Source organism: Coregonus clupeaformis, chromosome 23 (genome assembly GCF_020615455.1).
Source record: "Coregonus clupeaformis isolate EN_2021a chromosome 23, ASM2061545v1, whole genome shotgun sequence".
In the NCBI taxonomy this organism is placed as follows: Eukaryota; Metazoa; Chordata; class Actinopteri; order Salmoniformes; family Salmonidae; genus Coregonus; species Coregonus clupeaformis.
In genome coordinates this window covers 479,424-502,637 of record NC_059214.1, presented here as the reverse complement: position 1 = coordinate 502,637, position 23,214 = coordinate 479,424, and the positions used below count along the sequence as shown (strand labels likewise).

At 42.1% G+C, this 23,214-nt stretch overlaps 1 protein-coding gene across 1 annotated transcript; it reads left to right on the top strand.

Annotated features, from left to right (window-relative positions):
- The first annotated feature begins 15,769 nt into the window (after positions 1-15,769).
- LOC121536175 lies at positions 15,770-22,213 on the top strand. Its single transcript, XM_041843452.2, has 7 exons — positions 15,770-15,938; positions 16,253-16,367; positions 17,949-18,100; positions 18,284-18,426; positions 18,686-18,827; positions 19,919-20,076; positions 21,448-22,213. Exons 1-7 carry the CDS (start codon positions 15,881-15,883, stop codon positions 21,646-21,648), a joined length of 969 nt encoding a protein of 322 aa, XP_041699386.2. The 5' UTR covers positions 15,770-15,880; the 3' UTR covers positions 21,649-22,213.
- The last annotated feature ends 1,001 nt before the right edge of the window (positions 22,214-23,214 follow it).

Here is a 23,214-nt window from a genome sequence, read left to right as displayed (position 1 = left end):
AAAAATAATAATAATAATAATAAAAACATCAGTATGTCAATATTTGTGTGTTTGAAATATGGAATGCACACAGTAATATGTGTAAGATATGATAGAAAATCATATTCGCAACCTTTCCTCTGCCTGTCAAACGCCTCGTCAGCTCTGGGCGATACAGAAAGTGCCCCGAGGAGGCGGGTCTACGTAGCAGTTAAGCCAATTGCTAATTTAAGATATGAATGTATGACATAAAATGTAGCTAATCAGCGATTTTAATTCGAATCCAAGGAGGGCGATTATTTTATCGCCCCAAGCTCGCCCCTGATAAAATAAGGACCGGGCTCCAGTGGCGCCATTTTTACTAGACGACAATGGCGAGCGCAAACGTTACTCCTCCAAGACCCAACCCTAACTCGGTGAAATCTCTCCTCCAAGATCCGTTTGAGAGGAGAACTTTGTCAGAGAAAGTTCGGGTGAAAGAGCTGGGCCCAGATCAACCTGACCTCTCAATCAGACAGCAGGCTAGCGAGAAAGGGAAGCAGTATATGCGCGGCTTCTCCCGTAGCTGGTACACCAGGAAGGCTTGGCTAGCTGGGTGCACTGATGCTAATGCTTTATTTTGCTTTCCGTGCTTGCTTTTTAAAAACGACGGGGTCAGATTCAGCATGGACAGGTACCGGAGTGAGGGATATGAAGCACCTGTCAGAGAAGGTAAAGAAACATGAGAACACCAGGGCACACATGGACAACTCTGTAAAGCTAGCTGTATTAGGAAGGGTGAACATTGCTACGCAGCTGGATGACGGCCACAGGATTGCGGTGAGGAAACACAATGAGGAGGTGGATAAAAACAGGCACATTCTATCCAAAATTATCGATTGTGTGAAGTTCTGTGGGGCTTTTGAGTTGGCCTTGCGTGGGCACGAGGAGACTGACTCTCGGACAACCCCGGCATTTTCCGGGGCTTAGTGGATTTTGTTGCCTCCTCGACAGTGTGCTGGAGGAGCACCTGAAGACAGCTACCGTTTTTAAGGGCACGTCAAAGACGATACAGAACGAGCTGTTGGACTGTATGCTGTCAGTGCTTAAGGATTACATCCTGGAGGAAGTAAAGAGTGCTGATTTTATCGCCATTCAAGCTGACGAGACGACTGACGTTTCCACCCACTGCCAGTTGGTGCTTGTGATACGCTACATCGATGCTAAAAGTAACGTCCAAGAGCGTTTTTCGAGTTCATTTTGATCGAGAACGCAACCGCCGACACCATCGCTACAGCGCTGCTGGAGAGGCTCAGCACCATACTCTCACATGGACAAAAGGCCAAACTTATTGCCCAGGCTTACGACGGAGCAAGTGTGATGAGGGGAGCCACCGGCGGAGTGCAGCGTAAAATAGTGGATGTGTACGAAAATGCGCACTACGTCCACTGCTATGCACATCAGCTGAACCTCATCATGCAGCAGGCTACTTCACGCATCCCCAGGATCGGCACTTTCTTTTCCGACCTTGCAGGATTTTCTGCTTTCTTCTCCAGGTCTCCCAAGCGAACCACCGTGCTTGACGAAGTGGTTGCGCATAGACTCCCAGAGCCTCTACAACACGGTGGAACTTCCACAGTCGCGCTGTAAACACTGTGTACGAGTACAGGGATGACCTCCTAACGTGTTTCCAGACCATCAGAGACTCTGGGAACTTTGATGCCCCGACTGTCAGAGAGGCGGGGGCTTTGTGAGGATGCTCGAAGACGAGGCTTTCTGTTTTTTTCTGGCACTGTTCCACAAGATCATGCCAAATGTGGACATGCTTTTCAGCCAGCTGCAGAAGAGGAACATCGACCCTGTCTTCATTAAAGCACTTGTCCAGAGGTTCACAGACAGCATGCTAACAATCAGGTAAATAACTATATTTACTATTGGCTGATAAAGATGTTGTTAGAAAGATGAATAGTTCACTTACAACAGTTTAAAAGCCTAAATGTGTCTGGTCATCAAAGTGAGTGATTATCATAGAGCCGTCACAATTATATTTGTTTTAGTATTTTAAAAGGAAAGAGAAGACACAATCAGACGTTGATAATAATGCAGGAAAGTACTACACAGTTTGTAATAATTATTCAGGTGTCCACCAGGTCAATTTCTAGAAGAGGCCTAGTTGTTATTGAACATTAACTTTATTGCTAAGTGCACAGCAGAACAAAATGATGTTGCATCCCTCTCACAAATGTAATAGAAAAAGGCTTTAAAACGTAATAACATCAGTTAATTATGTACATCACAGGTTAAAAGCAGTTACTAGACATAGTTTGTGTGTATATACACACTATCTGTCTGTCTGTCTCTCTGTCATATATATATATATATATATATATATATATATATATATATATATATATATAAAGTCACTGGTTGTGTGTTGAGGGGGAATTACAGTGAGTTAAGAAGTCTGATTGCAAGTTATCAAATTAAACTTTATTTTTGGACCCAGGGCCTCAATTCCCTCTTTGTGTGGGGACAGCGCATCTGACGAGCAGCAACAGCCCATCAAGCGACGGAGGATGCTGGGACCAGGAGAACAACAGAGGTTGGCTATAGAGGTAAGTTGTGATGTAATTGTCAGTGTTTCCCCCTAGAACTTTTTTCAGGCCTGGTAGTATGTAGCCAAAACCCTGAACAATCAGCACCTTGGTAATCATATACTTGAGTTGGACATAGGCATGTGTCAGTCAGGATCACTTGCATCAAAATAGCTTAATTGCAAATTAAAGCTGATGATGTATCTTTTACAGGTATGTGATACCATCCTGAGTCATGCCAAAGAGAGGTTCTCCTTCACCCAGCACCTCATCAGCGCAACACTATTGCACGGAGAGTTGTTCCCACAACACAGTGTGAAGTTCCCCGATACAGCGCTTGAAACAACCGTGGAGGCGTACCCCATGTTGAACAAGGCCAAGCTCAAAACCGAACTGTCCCTCATCTATGAGAACAGTGAGTTCAAGGCTTGTAGTGGTGCAGTGCCCCTGTACCAGTTCTTCATGGAGAACAACCTTCAGAGCACTTTCACAGAGACTGCCAGCCTCCTCAAGATCCTCATCACCACACCCATGACAACTGCTGAGTCAGAAAGGTGCTTCTCTACACTGAAAAGGATCAAGACCTTCCTGAGAAACAGCATGACACAGGATCGCCTGAACGCTCTGGCCATGCTCTCCATGGAGAAGAAACTTGTCAGGGACATTCCTGACTTTAATCAAAGGGTCATTGAGAGGTTTGCCACTCAGAAGGACAGACGGGCAAAATTCCTGTACAAATAAGATGACAGACACACACACACAGAGCAGCTCTGGCCGCATGTTTCTTTGTATATAGTTGACCTTAGCATAAAAAATCCAGTTATATATGGTACTCTAGAAAGTCTTAATAGTGTCTTTGCTAATATTACTGTATATATGTTGTTTTGTATCAATTAATTGTTGCAGTTCTGGAGCACATTAACAATTAGTCACATTTAGTATGATCATAAAATACTGTATGCTATTCTTCCAGTCAAAGGTTTGAGTTCATCCACTTGATATCCATTTCTATATTATACATCCTTTTATACAGTGTAAGATTTCCTATAAACTTTATAATAATTTCATGTTATTGTCCACTTTCCACTCTGTTCTGACAGCATGCCTGTTGCGTTGCCTGTTTACTACCAATGGTGAAAAGTTCACTTTAAATGCAAATGAAAGGCTTGGGTTTGTGTAATATGTTTTTGTGTAAGAATGCCTCAACTTTTTAATATTGGCATTAAATAATTACTGAATGTTTCACTGAGCACTGCTGTCCTGCAGTTTGTGTTAAAATATATCGCGATGGTTACAGGAAAAAAAAAGTATGGCACAGCCCCACCGAGAATATTTTTCACCAGCCGCCACTGCTTAGCATGTTAGCTAACCTTAACCATAACCTTATCCCCTAACCCCTAGCCTTGCTAACGTTAGCCAAATAAATTGCAATTCGTATCATATGAAATGGACATCCACAAATTATTACATACCATACGAAATGTAACATATCATACTCATTTGATTGTTACAGATTTACGTTTACCAGGTTGGAAATGGAGGGGAGAGGCGCTGTCAAGATATGCTATTACACGTATTTGCAAGGCCAGGTAAGTTTTCTAACTCAAAATGAAAGTGAAATTATAGATTGCGCCACTTGTACTTAAGCAATACTTGAGCAGTGACTAGACATTTGTTTAAAATAAATCCCAACTAAACAAGCGTTACAGGTTAAACTAAAAGCATGCTATATTGATTGTGTATACAGTGCATTCGGGAAGTATTCCGACCCCTTGACTTTTTCCTCATTTAGTTACGTTACAGCCTTATTCTAAAATTGATTAAATTGTTTTTTCCCCTCATCAATCTACACAATACCCCATAATGACAAAGCAAAAACAGGTTTGCATAATTATTTACAAATGTATTTATTTTAAAAACAGCCTTGAGTCTTTTTGCGTATGACGCTACAAGCTTGGCACATCTGTATTTGGAGAGTTTCTCCCATTCTTCACTCCAGATCCTCTCAAACTCTGTCAGGTTGGATGGAGAGCATCGCTGCCCAGCTATTTTCAAGTCTCCAGAGATGTTCGATCGGGTTCAAGTCTGCGGTCTGGCTGGACCACTCAAGGACATGGAGACTTGTCCCGGAACCACTCCTGCTTTGTCTTGGCTGTGTGCTTAGGGTTGTTGTCCTGTTGGAAGGTGAACCTTCGCCCCATTCTGAGGTACTGAGCACTCTGGAGCAGGTTTTCATCAAGGATCACTCTGTACTTTGCTCCGTTCATCTTTCCCTCGATCCTGACTAGTCTCCCAGTCCCTGCCGCTGAAAAACATCCCCACAGCATGATGCTGCCACCACCATTCTTCACCGTAGAGATGGTGCCAGGTTTCCTCCAGACGTGACTTTTGGCATTCAGGCAAAGAGTTCAATCTTGGTTTCATCAGACCAGAGAATCTTGTTTCTCATGGTCTGAGTCCTTTAGGTGCCTTTTGGCAAACTCCAAGAGGGCTGTCATGTGCCTTTTACTGAGGAGTAGCTTCCGTCTGGCCACCCTACCATAAAGGCCTGATTGGTGGAGTGCTGCAGAGATGGTTGTCCTTGTGGAAGGTTCTCCCATCTCCACAGAGGAACTCTGGAGCTCTGTCAGAGTGACGGTCGGGTTCTTGGTCACCTCCCTGACCAAGGCCCTTCTCCCCCGATTGCTCAGTTTGGCCGGGCGGCCAGCTCTAGGAAGAGTCTTGGTGGTTCAAAACGTATTCCATTTAAGAATGATGGAGGCCACTGTGTTCTTGGGGACCTTCAATGCTGCATATATATTTTGGTACCCTTCCCCAGATCTGTGCCTCGACACAATCCTGTCTCTGAGCTCTACGGACAATTCCTTCGACCTCATGGCTTGGTTTTTGCTCTGACATGCAATGGGACCTTAACATAGACAGGTGTGTGCCTTTCCAAATCATGTCCGATCAATAGAATTTACCACAGGTGGAATCCAATCAAGTTGTAGAAACATCTCAAGGATGATCAATGGAAACAGGATGCACCTGAGCTCAATTTCGAGTCTCATAGCGAAGGGTCTGAATACTTACGTAAATAAGGTATTTCTGTTTTAGTTTTTTTATACATTTGCAACATTTTCTAAAAACCATTTTTTTGCTTTGTCATTATGGGGTATTGTGTGTGTGTGTGTGTATTGAAGAGGGGGGAAAAAAACAATTTAATCAATTTTAGAATAAGGCTGTAACGTAACAAAATGTGGAAAAAGTCAAGGGGTCTGAGTACTTTCCGAATGTACTATATTTATTGTGTACTGTGCTGATGTCTTTAGATTTAGGAGGAGTAGATGCATTGCCTTTTTTCATTGAATAAACTATTGTTTGCAGTTCATTGAAAGTCTGCTTTCTACGTAGAAAGCTAACAGCCACAACGTGTTAAAACAATGATGTCTTGTTTCTCTCATATCCTGCTCTACACGTCGGTACCTGTCTGGTTTCGGCAAGAGCGCTGAAAGTGATTTAATATGTCCTGTTTTGAGTATAAATCAACCACAGGAATTTTTATGCTATTCATTTCACACACCTTCCACAACAGCTTTCTCGTGTTTTTGACTACAGCTCCGGCAGACTAAAAAGTCTCCGTTCTGATGTTGTGGTCCTCTGTAGCTCAGCTGGTAGAGCACGGCGCTTGTAACGCCAAGGTAGTGGGTTCGATCCCCGGGACCACCCATACACAAAAAAAATGTATGCACGCATGACTGTAAGTCGCTTTGGATAAAAGCGTCTGCTAAATGGCATATTATTATATTATTATGTTGCTGTAACGTGTTAGTTGTCCTCCACCGCTGCTGTAACTACACTATAGCGTCCAACATTGCTGTGATACTAAAAGTACAACGTGAATTGTGACATGATTTCTGGTCTGGTGTTTCTCCAGTGTCTGCTTTGCTGCCCAGAACTCACAATGTGACCATGCAGAGTCACTCACCACCTTCCGGAGACATTTGAAACCCCACCTCTTTAAGGAATACCTGGGATAGGATAAAGTAATCCTTCTACCCCCCCCCAAAAAAATTAAATAAAATAAAAAACTTTGTAAAGTAGTTATCCCACTGGCTATAAGGTGAATGCACCTATTTGTAAGTCGCTCTGGATAAGAGCGTCTGCTAAATGACGTAAATGTAAATGTAAAATGCAGTGAACACTCCATACATCCTGAGATTGGACCGCACGCTCCCTGTCATCCAGGACCTCTATACCAGGCGGTGTCAGAGGAAGGCCTTAAACAAGCGTTACCGGAGCGCCAAGTCTGGGACCAAAAGGCTCCTGAAAAGCTTTTACCCCAACGTCATAAGACTGCTGAACAGTTGGTCAGGTGTCTACCCGGACTATTTACATTGACCCTCTTTTATTATATTTCTTTGTACTGGCTCTATTCACACTCCCTGGACTTCACCCACACACTCACACATACTACACTGATACAGAAAACACGCACACACATGCATATTGACGCCACACACTCACACACACTTTCACACTCTTCACATACGCTGCTGCTATTCTCTTTGTTATCTATCCTGACTGCCTAGTCACTTTTAGCCCTGCCTACATGTACATATTACCTTAACTACCTGGTACCCCTGCACATTGACTCGGTGCTGGTACTCCTTGTATATAGCCTCGTTATTTTATTGTGTTACTATTTCCTTATTTATTTTTTCTTACTTTTTAACTCTATTGGGAAAGGGCTCGTAAGTAAGCATTCCACTCTTCTGGGAAGGCTTTCCACTAGATGTTGGAACATTGCTGCGGGGACTTGCTTCCATTCAGCCACAAAATCATTAGTGAGGTCAGGCACTAATGTTGGGAGATTAGGCCTGGCTCGCAGTCGGCGTTCCAATTCATCCCAAAGTTGTTCGATGGGGTTGAGATCAGGGCTCTGTGCAGGCTGTTCTGTATGGACCTCGCTTGGTGCTCGGGAGCATTGTCATGTTGATACAGGAAAGGGCCTTCCCCAAAGTTGGAAGCACAGAATTGTCTAGAATGTCATTGTATGCTTTAGTGTTAAGATTTCCCTTCACTGGAACTAAGGGGTCTAGCCCGATCCATGATAAAAACATCCCCAGACCATTATTCCTTCTCCACCAAACTTTACAGTTTGCACTATGCATTGGGGCAGGTAGCGTTCTCCTGGCATCCACCAAACCCAGATTAGTCCGTCGGACTGCCAGATGCTGAAGCGTGATTCATCACTCCCAGAGAATGTGTTTCTTCTGCTCCAGAGTCCAATGGCGGCGAGCTTTACACCACTCCAGCCGACGCTTGGCATTACACATGGTGATCTTAGGTTTGTGTGTGGCTGCTCGGCCATGGAAACTCCCGACGAACAGTTCTATTGCTGACGTTGCTTCCAGAGGCAGTTTGGAACTCGGTAGTGAGTGTTGCAACCGAGGACAGATGATTTTTACAAGCTACGTGCTTCAGCACTCGGTGGTCCTGTTCTGTGAGCTTCTGTGGCCTACCATTTCGCGGCTGAGCCGTTATTGCTCCTAGATGTTTAGTTTCCACTTCAATAATAACAGCACTTACAGTTGACCGGGGCAGCTCTAGCAGGGCAAAATAATTTCACAAACTGACTTGTTGGAAAGGTGGCATCCTATGACGGTGCCACGTTGAAAGTCACTGAGCTCTTCAGTTAGGCCATTCTACTGCCAATGTTTGTCTAAGGAGATTGCATGGCTGTGTGCTCGATTTTATACACCTGTCAGCAACGGGTGTGGCTGAAATAGCCAAATCCACTAACTTGAAGGGGTGTCCACATACTTTTGTATATATAGATACATTCTATTATAGTTGTCATGGTAGCCTATTGGTTTTCATTACTGTAAATGGAACTGTACGCATTGGAAACGTGTTTATGGTAGGCTGGCATTGCTTAATTGATTACGTGGGTCGAATTTGATCCACGGAAGTGTATTGTGCCATATCACAACGTGTTGCTGTACTCATGAGCGGCCTGATTTTCTATGTTTGCAGCAGGCCAATAGGCCTATTTGACAGCTGTGCATGGCTGCATCTCGCTGTAGTAGTCTGCAGGCTGTTGTGGTTATCTGGATCTCCATTCACCTTTTGTTTACTGCGTTTGTTTACTGCTAATGTAACCAGCCTAAATATAGATTGTCATGGCCTTTATCCATCTGATATTTAGTTTACTAGGCCTACTTGATACCAATGTTTTATTCTGTTCACATTCATTAGTTCGCATTCACAGTTGCGTCGGTATTCTAAGCCAAACTGCTGTTCAGTATTTTTGTTTGCATGCATGAATAACTAGGCTACTACTTTCAGTGTTTTAGTATGCATTATTTTGGTATGTACGGCTGCATTCACAAACTTTGTGCCAACCTGTCACCTCAAAAGCACTCTTGGAGTCTTGGCATTTGAACTGCAGGGTTTATTGTGGTATAGCGTGATATAAGCAGAATTCAATATAATTCCGATGCAAGAATTTCAACTGCCATCTTAGTCACTTTATCCTGCCGCCAGGCCTGGCTTCAATGTTAATAACAAGGGCCAATAGGTTTTCCTGTCCATGTCACGTGACCAGGACAAGCTAGGTTGAGAGTCAGGTCACCTGACCAGGACAAGCTAGGTTGAGAGTCAGGTCACCTGAACAGGACAAGCTAGGTAGATCAGGAAAAACTCCTAGTCCTTACTGTCATAGTCTGCGTTTACACAGGCAGCCCAATTCTGATCTGGGGCTGCCTGTGTAAACGCAGCCATAGATGTTAGAATGAATGAGCAGATCCCCAGTAGAAGGAGACAGGCTCAGGTCCACTATCCCCATACCACTGGTGCACCACTGGAACAATTGTACTTTTCACTGTCAAGTGTCCTTGGGTATTCATTACCATGTGTACTGCTGTCCACCTTTATTTCATAGTTTGCAAGCAAAGGCAATTAACATTGAAACACGTGTGGGCATATCTTGTCAAGTTACAATTATCAAATGTATTATAATTTATGTAATGAAAGTGATATGCTAATGTCGCTTAGGCTCCTTTTTTGTATGCAGGTTGGGATATTATTAAAGATGGAATATGCATTAGGGCAAACTGCGCCACTGTCAGCCACAGCATCTTTGTTAATGTTTTGTGGATGAAACAGAGGTGAGTTACGTTGAGCAGTGTTGTAAAAAAAAATTGCAGTACATATTCTGCTGTTCTATAGCACGTGCAATGACATCTGCGGGACAAAAAAAGTTTGTTTCACCATTAAGGATTTCAGCTTTAAAGCACTCAAATTAACTATTGATTAAAGAGATTTTAAAGGCTGTGTTTACACAGGCCGCCCAATTCTGATATTTTTTCCACTAATTGGTCTTTTGAGCAATCACAGATCTTTTCACATCAGTTCTTTTTCAGCACTGATCTGATTGGTCAAAATACCAATTAGTTTAAAATAAGATCAGAATTGGGCTGCCTGTCAACTCAGCCATCTTTACCCATGCTGTTACATGATACTTGAAATTACTTTTTTTCATGTCATCATTCTGTTAATAAAAGTGACATTTTCTCCCGTGTTGCAATGATTTGATTTTATTTTATCATTACACAAGGCAATTGTCTATGTTAATTTCCATAACAGATTGATAATTAAGTGGCTGGTTTGTGTGTCATAGCCCTGTTTATCCCAGGTTTTTTTCCCTCATGCGTCCTGTGTCCTGATTGTGTCCACATTTTCAGACTGGAGTAGACAATTAAAACACGCATTGGGAACTTATTGTGAACAGATCTTCTTGACCACCTCCGGAGGTAATCGGGGATGTATCATGCATTGTATCTAGATATCTAACCTCATCCCCAGGCTACATTGCTACTGAGAGAGGGCGGCCTGGTGGACGAGATTACTTCAATTGTATAATGAAAACCACATGTTAATGCAAGGTGTAACCAGAGCTTATATAACTGTGGTTTGCCACACATCTATGTTCCATTAGCTAAGACACATTAGTTATCTGGCCAACTAACAGCCTGATTGCCTGCTGTCCCTTAGAATATTGTCCCTGAATAGTGGGGAAAAAGCTGCTTTAAGCATCAGTTGTCAGAGCACCTTACCGATCACTGCACCTGTACACAGCCCATCTGAAATTAGCCTACCCAACTACCTCATCCCTATATTGTTATTTATTTTGCTCATTTGCACCCCAGTATCTCTATTTGCACACAATCTCTTGCACATCTATCATTCCAGTGTTAATACTAATTGTAATTATTTTGCACTATAGCCTATTTATTGCCTTACCTCCATAACTTGCTACATTTGCACACACTGTATATATCTTTTCTGTTGTATTTTTGACTTTATGTTTTGTTTTACCCCATATGTAACTCTGTGTTGTTGTTTTTATCGCACTGCTTTGCTTTATCTGTGCCAGGTCGCAGTTGTAAATGAGAACTTGTTCTCAATTGGCTTACCTGGTTAAATAAAGGTGAAAAAAATAAAATAAAAATTTACCTACCACACACACACACAAAGCCTAATTTGGCTTCCTCAGGGTTATGTGCTGTTGTCTTTAGAAATGATCTTTTTAGATCAGAATTGGCATTGCATTTCTGTTAACAGGTGGCAGAATTTCAGCGTCAGTATATCATGGATGCTCTGTAGAATAAGCCACATCGCAGACACCTGCCTTCCTACTAAGAGCAGAAAACCCCTGTCCACTGCTTGGGACAACCGAGGACTGGTAGACTGGTAGACAACCGAGGACTGGTAGACTCCGAACTCACATTCAGTGCCTCTATAGTTTGCCCCCGGTAATGCGTCTGCCGAACGCGTTAACGGGGGAAAACTACCCGCCCTCCAAGACACCTACAGCACCCGATGTCACAGGAAGGCCAAAAAGATCATCAAGGACATCAACCACCCGAGCCACTGCCTGTTCACCCCGCTATCATCCAGAAGGCGAGGTCAGTACAGGTGCATCAAAGCTGGGACAGAGAGAATGAAAAACAGCTTCTATCTCAAGGCCATCAGACTGTTAAATAGCCATCAGTAGCACATTAGAGCCTGCTGCTGCCTATTGAAATCACTCGCCACTTTAAGAAATGGAACACTAGTCACTTTAATAATGTTTACATATCTTGCACAACTCATCTTAGCAGACGCTTTTATCCAAAGCGACTTACAGTCATGCGTGCATACATTTTTGTGTATGGGTGGTCCGGGGGATCGAATCCACTACCCTGGGGTTACAAGCGTGGTGCTCTACAGATGACTATTTACATTTTAGTCATTTAGCAGACGCTCTTATCCAGAGCGACTTGCAGTTAGTGAGTGCCTACATTATTTTTTTTATTTTTCATACTGGCCCCCCGTGGGAATCGAACCCACAACCCTGACGTTGCAAACGCCATGCTCTACCAACTGAGCTACATCCCTGCCGGCCATTCCTTCCACTACCCTGGACGACGCCGGGCCAATTGTGCGCCGCCCCATGGGTCTCCCGGTCACGGCCGGCTACGACAGAGCCTGGATCTCATATATATATGTATATACTGCATTCTATTCTATAATATTCTACTGTATCTTAGTCCATGCCGCTCTGTCATTGCTTGTCCATATATGTATATACTCTTAAATTCCATTCCTTACTAGATTTGTGTGTATTGGGTATATGTTGTGAAATTGTTAGATATTACTGCACTGTCGGAGCTAGAAGCACAAGCATTTCGCTACACCCGCTATAACATCTGCTAAACACGTGTATGTGACAAATAAAATGTGATTTGATTAGATTTATAGCACATGGGGATGTGTGAAACTCAATCATCAGCCTGAAGTGTCCCGACTTGCGCTGCTGAATAGCCCGCTTTTCGGTGGCACAGCTGGGTAAAATGCTTCAGTGTGTTTGCGAGGCAGAGCTCCTGGGTTTGAGCCACGGTATGAGCCATCAGGTGGAAGCGGTGCGCCGACTCGCTAAGCAAGCAGCGTGATGTCCTTTCCCACTGGGCAAAAACTGCTTTCTGCGTCATTTCAACCAAAAAATGTACCGTGATGATGTTCAAACAACGACAAAAACGTTTTGGATTTGCAAACAACGACAAAAACGTTTTGGATTTGCAAAAAAGTCATAAACGTTCAGTTCGTCTTTTTTCACCCAATTTGTAACCTAAATCCGATTTTTTGGGGGGTCAATTCACGTTTACATTTTAGTAATTTAGCAGACGCTCTTATCCAGAGCGACTTATGTCGTAGTAAATATTAAAATGTTATAGCTTGGTCTGACTAAAATCTTGTGCATGACCCATTTTAATGTTAGGAGCTTGTTTTCAATCAATGCTGTTCCTATGCAAGAACAATGGACAGAGCCAATATCTTCTCAAGGACAAACACCCACGCCACAGGCCACAATCTGGTTGCTCCCCACGAGTCTTTCCTTTGAGAACATACACACATTCACACACACATCTCCAGGCATACGCACACTCATCCTCATGCCTCACGAGTTACGCACACACACAAACTGCACCTCTTTCTACTGGTTGGGTGCCTAGGGCAGAGGACTCTGCCGTGAACAAAATGGGGCTTCTACTCTGGACAGAGCAGACCCGCCTCCTACGCCTCGGGAACCAATCAAGGGACTAGAAGAAGGACCCCTTCCTTTGTGTTGCATTGTATAAAGTAATGCTGAAAACTCTGTTTTTGATCCCTTTTCAACTGTCTCGATAAGAGGCAACTGAATGGGTCCATGCATGTTGCTTGAGCAGTACCAGCTATCTCTGTTGTTTAATAAACTGCCTTTTGCTTAAACATATTCCTCTCCGTCTAGCGTCGTTGGTTCTGTACTTCCTCTCCTGTATGGTTTCACCAACACTTACAGTTAGTGAATACATATATATTTTTTTTATACTGGCCCCCTGTGGGAATCGAACCCACAACCCTGGCGTTGCAAACGCCATGCTCTATCAACTGAGCTACATCCTTGCCGGCCATTCCCTCCCCTACCCTGGACGACGCTGGGCCAATTGTGCGCTGCCCATGAGTCTCCCGGTCGCGGCCGGCTGAGACAGAGCCTGGATTTGAACCAGGATCTCTAGTGGCACAGTTAGCACTGCGATGCAGAGCCTTAGACCACTGCGCCACTCAGGCGTTAGCTGATAACTTAACCAAATGTAAATCAAAACTAGACATTAACCAAATGTAAATCAAAAAAATTTAAATCAAAAATGTAATCAAAACTAGACATTGAACTTCCTTATGTGCCCAGTGGGTTACACCTTTACTGTTTAGCAAAATGATCCTATAGTCCAGTTAGTGAACATTTCTAATACAACAACATTATAGTGACGTGTTCTTCATACTGTATGTGTCTAATCTTATTGAGCTGTTTATTCAGAAGCTGGAGGTGTTACTCGTGTGGTTTGGTTTGACTATACCCCAGCCCTCACACGTTCCCCACTGAAACCACACTGATGCCGCAGACTCCTCTCGCTTGCAATAAGCATGAGGTGCATAGGTCTACACTCTTAGAAAAAAGGCTTCCAAAAGGATTCTTTGCGTGGGAAACGGGTTTTTACAAAAAAAAAAGGTTTTCATCTGAAGAACCGTGCCCTTTTTTTTTTGTTGGGAAAAGTAGATTTATCGCCACAGATGGTTTATTTACGTTTCTACTGTTGTGGTTTAGTGGAGTAGGCCTACAGCGCCATCTAGTGGTCTCATCGGGGACAACAGATGTTGACAACTGGCGTTGAAGCTAAACCTAACCCTTTGCCTAGCCTTAACCTCATCCCCCTGACATGCTACCTTCATTTACCTAAACTGCTGCGTTAGTTATCCTAACCTGACACGTTAATTATCCTAACCTGCTATGTAAACAAACCATCTCTGCCTACAAATAATCACTATCACCACACCTGTTAACACTTGATCTGATTTAATCTAGAGGTATTATTCAATCTATATCACGGAAATTCAGGGTTACAGCGTGAGTGAAATGTAAAGGCAATGTTCTGCGTTCACGGTAAAACCTGCATATGTCGGCTCAATCGGAAATTACCTTTACATTTCTAGCGCACAATCTCGCTTCTGTGATACAGACTGAATAGAGCCCTGTTGATTTTTCAGTGTAAAATGTATAGTGTTGATTCAGGAGTTAAATGAACACTCAGTGGATTAAAATAACCCAAGTGTTGGTTTTAAAAACCAGAGTTAAGTGTGATTGTCATTTTTACTCTGTGTAGAGTAAAACACTCCAAACCATGCCTATCATTATCATATTTCCCAGCATGCTTTATTGCAGGTTGATTTTCGGAAATGTTTGTTTCAATATCTGGGTTTTTTCATGTACATTGATTGGTTGATTAATCTTAAGGTAAATAAAGATAACAGTTTTCTAAACTAAACCAATCTGTTAGTAGTTGGACATATTGCACCCTGTTACTGAGATGTAAAAGTTCAAATTGTTGGCTATCCTCACTCTGGCTGGATTCCAATAGGATTTAGACATCACTTTGCAGGCCAGCATAATGTGACTTGCAGGCATGTTGTGGCCTGTAAACCAGGAATTTCCTAACACCACTGTGTTAGGGTAGAAATAGGCCCTCTTAGAAAGGCCTTAGTTGTGATATATGTAATATATTGTCAAAGAGTTTAATTTTAAAAGCTAATAAGGCTGGTGGAACCGTTCATAGAAGGTTCTAGGAAGAACCTTTCAAATGTAAAAGGGTTATCGGCAGAACCCTTCATAGAGGGTTCTAGGTAGAACCATTTACAGGGGGTTCTATGAAGAACCCTATATAGGGGTTCTATGTAGAACCCTTTGCAAAAACGGTTCCCCTATGGGGACAAACCAAAAATCCTATATGGTTATACTTACTAAGAGTGTACAAACTGTAAGTAGTCATTGTGAAAGTCATGCTGGAGACATGCCACTGTGTGTGTCACTCTAATGACAGTACATGATAATATTGGTACAATCACATCTCTACATCAAGAGTGATCTTGCAATAGTTCAATACTGAGAACACCATATGGGAATAATTGTTCAATTTATATTGATTTTAAAGATGAGCCTACTCTCATTGATAATACAATTATGAATATCTGTTATGTAATGATTCCTACACAGGGGCCTCTGATATTACATAATAAATGTTAGATATTGAGTTGAGTTGTTCCTTTAAAGGGGCGTTTCTACTTTGCCTAGGACTAAGCGATTGGATAGGAGAAAGGAAGTAGAGTCACACAGATTCTGGGAATTGTATTTAGGTCTCGCTGAAGGTAGTTACGATGTAGTGATCGATAATATTATGTTGTCTTCGCACAAATTAGCCTGATCGACTGAAATGTTCTGTCTGAAAGGTGTTTTGTCGTTTTGGACTTTCTGTCAAGTCCTCAGACAAGGTAAACTCTCCCCCCCCCTTGGCTATTATTCCTAATTTTTCGGTTTCGATTTAAAGGCTACACTTTTTAATGTTTGTGAGTAGCTATCTGGTTAGCAGTCTAGGACTTCCTTCCTTCCGTATCTAGCTAGCATAAAATCATGAGCATTTTGAACTAACTATAAATGTCTAGAGTCATTCCCGAATGTATTAGGCTATAGTACAGTTTTTTGGGAGGTGGGGTTGGAGTCATTTTTCCTGTAAGTCTGAGACAGTGAGCAATGTGTTTCTGTACGTTAACTGTGTGAATAAAAGTGATGAATCTTTTGTCTGTAGCATGGTCTGAGGATGAGCTCTCACCTCCACGGGACGTGCGTGTCGACTCTGCTGCTGTGCGTTGGAGCCCTGCCACAGACAGCCCAGGGATCAAGTACACGGTTCAGTCCCGGATGTGAGTGTAGTACATGAGTAACAGTTATAAATAATAGGTCATTTAGCAGACGCTCTAATCCAGAGCGATTTACAGGAGCAATTAGGGTTAAGTGCCTTGCTCTACAGATTTTTCACCTAGTCGGCTCGGGGATTAGAACCAGCGACCTTTCGGTTACTGGCACAACGCTCTTAACCACTAAGCTACCTGCCGCCCAGTTCCTCATTGTTGTTTGATAAACACACAGGCCTTCAGAAAGTATTCACACCCTTTGAATTTTTCCACATTTTGATTGTGTTACAAAGTGGGATTAAAATGGATTGTCATTTTTGGTCAACGATCAACACAAAATACTCTGTCAAAGTGGAACAATAAAAAAAAAAATAATATGAATGGAAAATAAAACATTTTGATTAGATAAGTATTCAACTGCCTGAGTCAATACGTGTTAGAATCACCTTTGGCAGCGATTACAGCTGTGATTCTTTCTGGGTAAATCTGGATAAGAGCTTTGCAAACCTGGATTGTACAATACTTGCCCATTATTCTTTGTAAAATTCTTCAAGCTCTGTCAAATTGGTTGTTGATCATTACTAGACAGACATTTTCAAGTCTTGCCATAGATTTTCAAGTCGATTTAAGTCAAAATTGTAACTACACCACTCAGGAACATTCAATGTCGTCTTGGTAAGCAACTCCAGTGTATATTTGTCCATGTGGTTTAAGTTATTGTCCTGCTGAAAGGTGGATGTCTCTCCCAGTGTCTGTTGGAAAGCAGACTGAACCAGGTTTTCCTCTAGGACTTTGCCTGTGCCTAGCTCTATTCCTTTTCTTTTTATTAAAAAAAACTTCCTAGTTCTGGTCGATGACAAGCTTACCCATGCTTGAAAATGTGAAGATTGGTACTCAGTAATGTCTTGTTGGATTTGCTCCACACTAAATTATTTGTATTTAGGACAAAAAGTTAATTTCTTTCCTACATTTTTTCCAGTATTACTTTAGTACCTTATTGCAAACAGGATGCATGTTTTGGAATATTTTGTATTCTGTACAGACTTCCTCATTTTCACTCTGTCATTTAGGTTAGTATTGTGGAGTAACTACAATGTTGTTGATCCATCCTCAGTTTTCTCCTATCACAGCCATTTAACTGGTTTAAAATCACCATTGGCCTCATGGTGAAATCCCTGAGCGGTTTCCTTCCGCTCCGGCAACTGAGTTAGGAAGGACGCCTGTATCTTTGCAGTGACTGGGTGTATAGATACACCATCCAAAGTGTAATTAATAATTTCACCATGCTCAAAGGGATATTCAATATCTGCTTTTTCACTCCTGAAGTTATTTAGGCTTGCCATAAAAGGTTGAATACTTATTGACTCAAGACATTGGAGCTTTTTATTTTGTTATTAATTTGTAAAAAAAAAAGCATAATAATAAACATACCATAATTCCTCAATTTGATCCATTTTAAATTCAGGCTGTAACACAACAGAATGTGGAAAAAAAATCAAGGGGTGTGAAGGCACTACTGGCCCTGTAAGGATGTTTTGCTCAGTTATGACACAATTATCTTCTCATCTTAGCCTTCTTTTGAATTCACAGCAGTGACGGGGACAAGTGGCACAACGTTTTGGGCTGTGTTCAGACAGAGCTCACCACCTGTAATGAAGTGTCCGGGCAGGGATGTGTGATGGTGCGTGTCTGGGCTCAGGAAGGGAACCGCACATCCAGAGCCGTTCAAGCCTGTAGCCACGGTAACGGATCATTCCCACTTCACTCCTGATAAACTGTATACAATTTGGATCTGGCCTGTTTCATGTCATGTCCAAGGTCTACACTCTGCTACATCAGTAGGCCAGCACACTGGTAGCATTGTGGTTTGGTTCGAAAGCTTGAGCAACTGTATTTTAAAATCAAGTTTTTACCCCCCCACCCAGCTGATTCTTGCAGCCCTGTAGTTCAGTTGACCCCCGGGGCAGGACTTCTGATGGTCCACATGGAGAAGAACAGACTATTGGAGAATTATGGGGACCATTTTCAATACAAGGCCAACTACGGCAGAGCGGGGGAGAAGCTCATCGTGAGTAGCATGTGGAAGCAAGACAGGTTTTTTTTTTTTAATGCAGGCTTTTTATCCAGCCCAGCATTGAAACACCTTATTCATCCAAAGTTTTGGGCAATTACTTGGGAAGTTATCAGGGTGTTTTGGTGCTGGAACTAAAAAAAGTCTGCACAGCCTCTAGCTGTCTAGGACTACGGTTGGTGATCACAGCTGTAGGATGTCAGTGTGATCAAAGATGAGTTGATGTGCCTCTCTCTCTCTACCCTTGTTTTACCAGAATCGTAGCTACTTCAGCTCCTCTAAGACCATCAAAGGTCTGGATGTGGGCCTGAGGTACTGTGTACAGGTCCAGTATGAATGTTACAACAAAGCCTTTGGAACTCCCAGCACTCAACATTGTGTGTCCATCCCAGAGTCAGGTGAGGCTCAACCAGGCTTTCGCTCTATTAGTTGACTTGCTGTTACCATTGTCCTATCCTCTATTGATAACACTTCACCTAGTAACTCCTCATTCTCTCTCTATACATTCAAAGGCCAGTTTATTAAGTACACCACCTTGTTCACGAAAATGGTTCGCTCCTACAGACAGTGAGTCACGTGGCCGTGGCTTGCGATATACAGTGCATTCGGAAATTATTCAGACCCCTTGACTTTTTCCACATTTTGTTACGTTACAGCCTTATTCTAAAATGGATTAAATGAATAAAAATCCTCAAATCTACACACAATACCCCATAATGACAAAGCCAAAAATGATTTTTTTTTAAAATATTCATTTTAGCAAATGTATTTAAAAATAAAAAACAGAAATACCTTATTTACATAAGTATTCAGATCCTTTGCAATGAGACTCGAAATTGAGCTCAGGTGCATCCTGTTTCCATTGATCATCCTTGAGATGTTTCTACAACTTCATTGGAGTCCACCTGTGGTAAATTCAATTGATTGGACATGATTTGGAAAGGCACACACCTGTCTATATAAGGTCCCACAGTTGACATTGCATGTCAGAGCAAAAACCAAGCCATGAGGTCGAAGGAATTGTCCGTAGAGCTCCGAGACAGGATTGTGTCGACACAGATCTGGGGAAGGGTACCAAAACATTTCTGCAGCATTGAAGATCCAAGAACACAGTGGCCTCCATCATTCTTAAATGGAAGAAGTTTTGAACCACCAACACTCTTCCTAGAGCTGGCTGCCCGGCCAAACTGAGCAATCGAGGGAGAAGGGCCTTGGTCAGGGAGGTGACCAAGAACCCCACATTTCTTATTTATTTATTTTTATCAATTAGCAAAAATTTCAAAAATCCTGTTTTTGCTTTGTCATTATGGGGGGTATTGTGTGTAGATTGATGAGGATAAAAAAATAAATTTAGTGTAAGGCTGTAACCTACCAAAATGTGGAAAAAGTAATGGGGTCTGAATACTTTCCGAAGGCACTGCATCTATATTGATAGATCTATATCACTCCCTCTTTCTCTGTTTGTGATGTGTGTTATCTTCCTGTACAGAAAGGACATGGCAAACCAGGACTGTGGCGATCGGTGTGACCTTGACCATCCTGTTGGGTGTCTTGGTAGGGGGCCTTGCGTTCTTCATCTACAGGCACCATAATAAAATCAAACAGTTCCTTCAGCCCCCACTGCGTCTACCAGATCACTATTTTGAGGTACGTCTTTCCACGGAAACAGTAATCATAGATGTGTTGTTTCATGTGATAACAGCATCTGGTCATCAGGGTGCCTGTCAACTAAATGCCCGTTCATTTTAGTCTCATCATTAACCTATAGTGCCTTCAGAAAGTATTCGTACCCCTTGACGTTTTCCACGTTTTGTTGTGTTACCGCCTAAATTCAAAATGGATTGAATTTTCACCAATCTACACACAATACCCCATAATGACAAAGTGAAAACATGTTTGTAGAAATGTTAGCACATTTATTTTAAATGACAGAAATGTCATTTGCTTAAGTATTCACACCCCTTTGCCTATGACACTCCAAATTGAGTTCAGGTGCATCCAATTTCCTTTTATCATCCTTGAGATGCAAGGAAGAATGGGAGAAAATCCCCAAATCCAGATGTGCAAAGCTGATACAGACATACCCAAGACGATTTAAAGCTGTCATCGCCACCAACGGTGCTTCTACAAAGTACTGACTCAGGGGTGTGAATACTTATGTAAATTATATATTTCTGTATTTTATTTTCAATACATTTCTAAAAACATGTTTTTACTATGGGGTATTGTGTGTGTGTGTGTGTGTGTGTGTGTGTGTGTGTATATGGGTGAAAAATCAATTCAATCCATTTTGAATTCAGACTAACACATCAAAAAGTCAAGGGGTGTGAATACTTTCTGAAGGCACTGTATGTTTACTATAGGTTAATGAGGCAATACAAATGTTATGACTGTTTGTCATTTTGAAAATAACTAGACTAAATCATTGTTCAAATGACTTAATGCTATTTTAGTCTAAATGAATCAGATTAGACTAAATCTAAAAAGGAGTGCCAAAAGTAACACTGAGTGTGAGGCACCTATTAATGGGACTCCCCTGCTTAAATAAAATGCATGAGTTGCCTTCTGCAAGCCAGAACGGCCCATAGGGCAGGAGCCTCTCTCCTGTTTCTGTAGAGTACACCAGAACGGCCCATAGGGCAGGAGCCTCTCTCCTGTTTCTGTAGAGTGAACCAGAACGGCCCATAGGGCAGGAGCCTCTCTCCTGTTTCTGTAGAGTGAACCAGAACGGCCCATAGGGCAGGAGCCTCTCTCCTGTTTCTGTAGAGTGAACCAGAACGGCCCATAGGGCAGGAGCCTCTCTCCTGTTTCTGTAGAGTGAACCAGAACGGCCCATAGGGCAGGAACCTCTCTCCTGTTTCTGTAGAGTACACCAGAACGGCCCATAGGGCAGGAACCTCTCTCCTGTTTCTGTAGAGTACACCAGAACGGCCCATAGGGCAGGAGCCGTGAGGCAGCTTGATGTAGAAGTAGCCTAGACAAAGCGATAACAACTTTCATGATTGGTTCATTTTCCAGTACCTGTCAGGGGTTTTCCCCCAGCAGGCCCTGTCCCTCCAAACCAGTGCCTGTGAAGAACGCCACGATCGCATCTCCATCGTCTGTCCTGAAGAGGATCTGTCGGACTTCTGTCTGGGTCCTGATTCCGACAGAGAACAGGATTATAACTCACCTAATGGACTGGACTCATCCTCTGGCTTATTAGATCATTACAAGTGATCCATCGATCCTGTGACTACAGACAGGATTTGAGATGAACTTGATAGCGTCAGTAGATGAACTATAGTAGATCTGCCTACTGGGTTGTTTCCAACCACGAAGGCCTTGCTTGCATCAGCTACCAACATTATTGTTGATCAAAATAAAACAATAAAGTAGACTTCTGTGGCTGTTTTTTATGTGCTCTGCAGCAGAGGCCAGAGAAATATGCCTGTGTCTTGGTAATTACACAACCCAGTGATGACTGGATATTCATTGGATAATAATGGGTGCAATCAGGTAGTTCAGCTTAAAATAGAACCACTATACATTTCTAATTCATTTTTGAAAAGTGCATTGCCAAGGTTTTGTTTTGTTGTGGAAAATTAAGAAAGTGTCCTTGGGCCAGGACTTAAATATAGTATTTTTGTTTGTAACATTAGTGCTGTGTATTACAAAGCTGTACATATCACACTTTCTTAGTATTAAAAAAAGCGTTAGAAAGTTTAATGGGATACTTTGGGATGTAGGCTATGTCTTAAGTGTAAAAGTTGAAAACAATATAAATAAATTGTCCTCGTACTGATTGAATGTATTTTTATTTATTCTGTCAATTCTTGTGTTACTTTATGCTGTTCATAGGGGGGAGGAGGGGGGCCCTAACTGACATGTGGAATTGTTTTAAGATGGTCGTACTATGGATCATTTTAGTTATTGCATTTACATTTTAGGACCCCTTTTTAGGTATAAAAATTTATAAAATATTTAATTTGGCCTTTACTACTATAACCCATAGAAACGCATTGAACAACAAATTCATAAACTGTAAAGACAGTCAAAAAATAAGGAATAAGGTTTAAGTGTCTGTCCAATATCGAGGAGATTAAGAAAGCTCAGAAAATGTTCGTTTTTACACTTAAGTTTAAAAAAACTTAAGTGTAAAAAAAAAAAGTTTAAATATTTGGGGTAGGCACAGTGCATTCGGAAAGTATTCAGACCCATTGACTTTTTCCACATTTGGGGGGGTCTGAATACTTTCTGAACGCACTGTACTTCTCAAATGTTTTGAACTGGTACCGGTTACCTTCAGACGAGTCCCGTGACACTTGTGGGGGTCGTAGAGCAAAACTCAGACCACCATCGTTCGGATGCTACAGACGTTTTTGTGAGAATACCAATTTTTCGGGATGTCTCATGGTCTGACAAACATCGTTCTAGCTCCGTCACCTTTCACTGCAGATTCGGATTGAGACGCATCCAATGCAAAAAATACAGTTGAAGTCAGAAGTTTACATACACCTTAGCCAAAAACATTTAAACTCAGTTTTTCACAATTCCTGACATTTAATCCTAGCAAAAATTCCCTGTCTTAGGTCAGTTAGGATCACCACTTTATTTTAAGAATGTGAAATGTCAGAATAATAGTAGAGAGAATGATTTATTTCAGCTTTTATTTCTTTCATCACATTCCCAGTGGGTCAGAAGTTTACATACACTCAATTTGTATTTGGTAGCATTGCCTTTAAATTGTTTAACTTGGGTCAAATGTTTCGGGTAGCCTTCCACAAGCTTCCCACAATAAGTTGG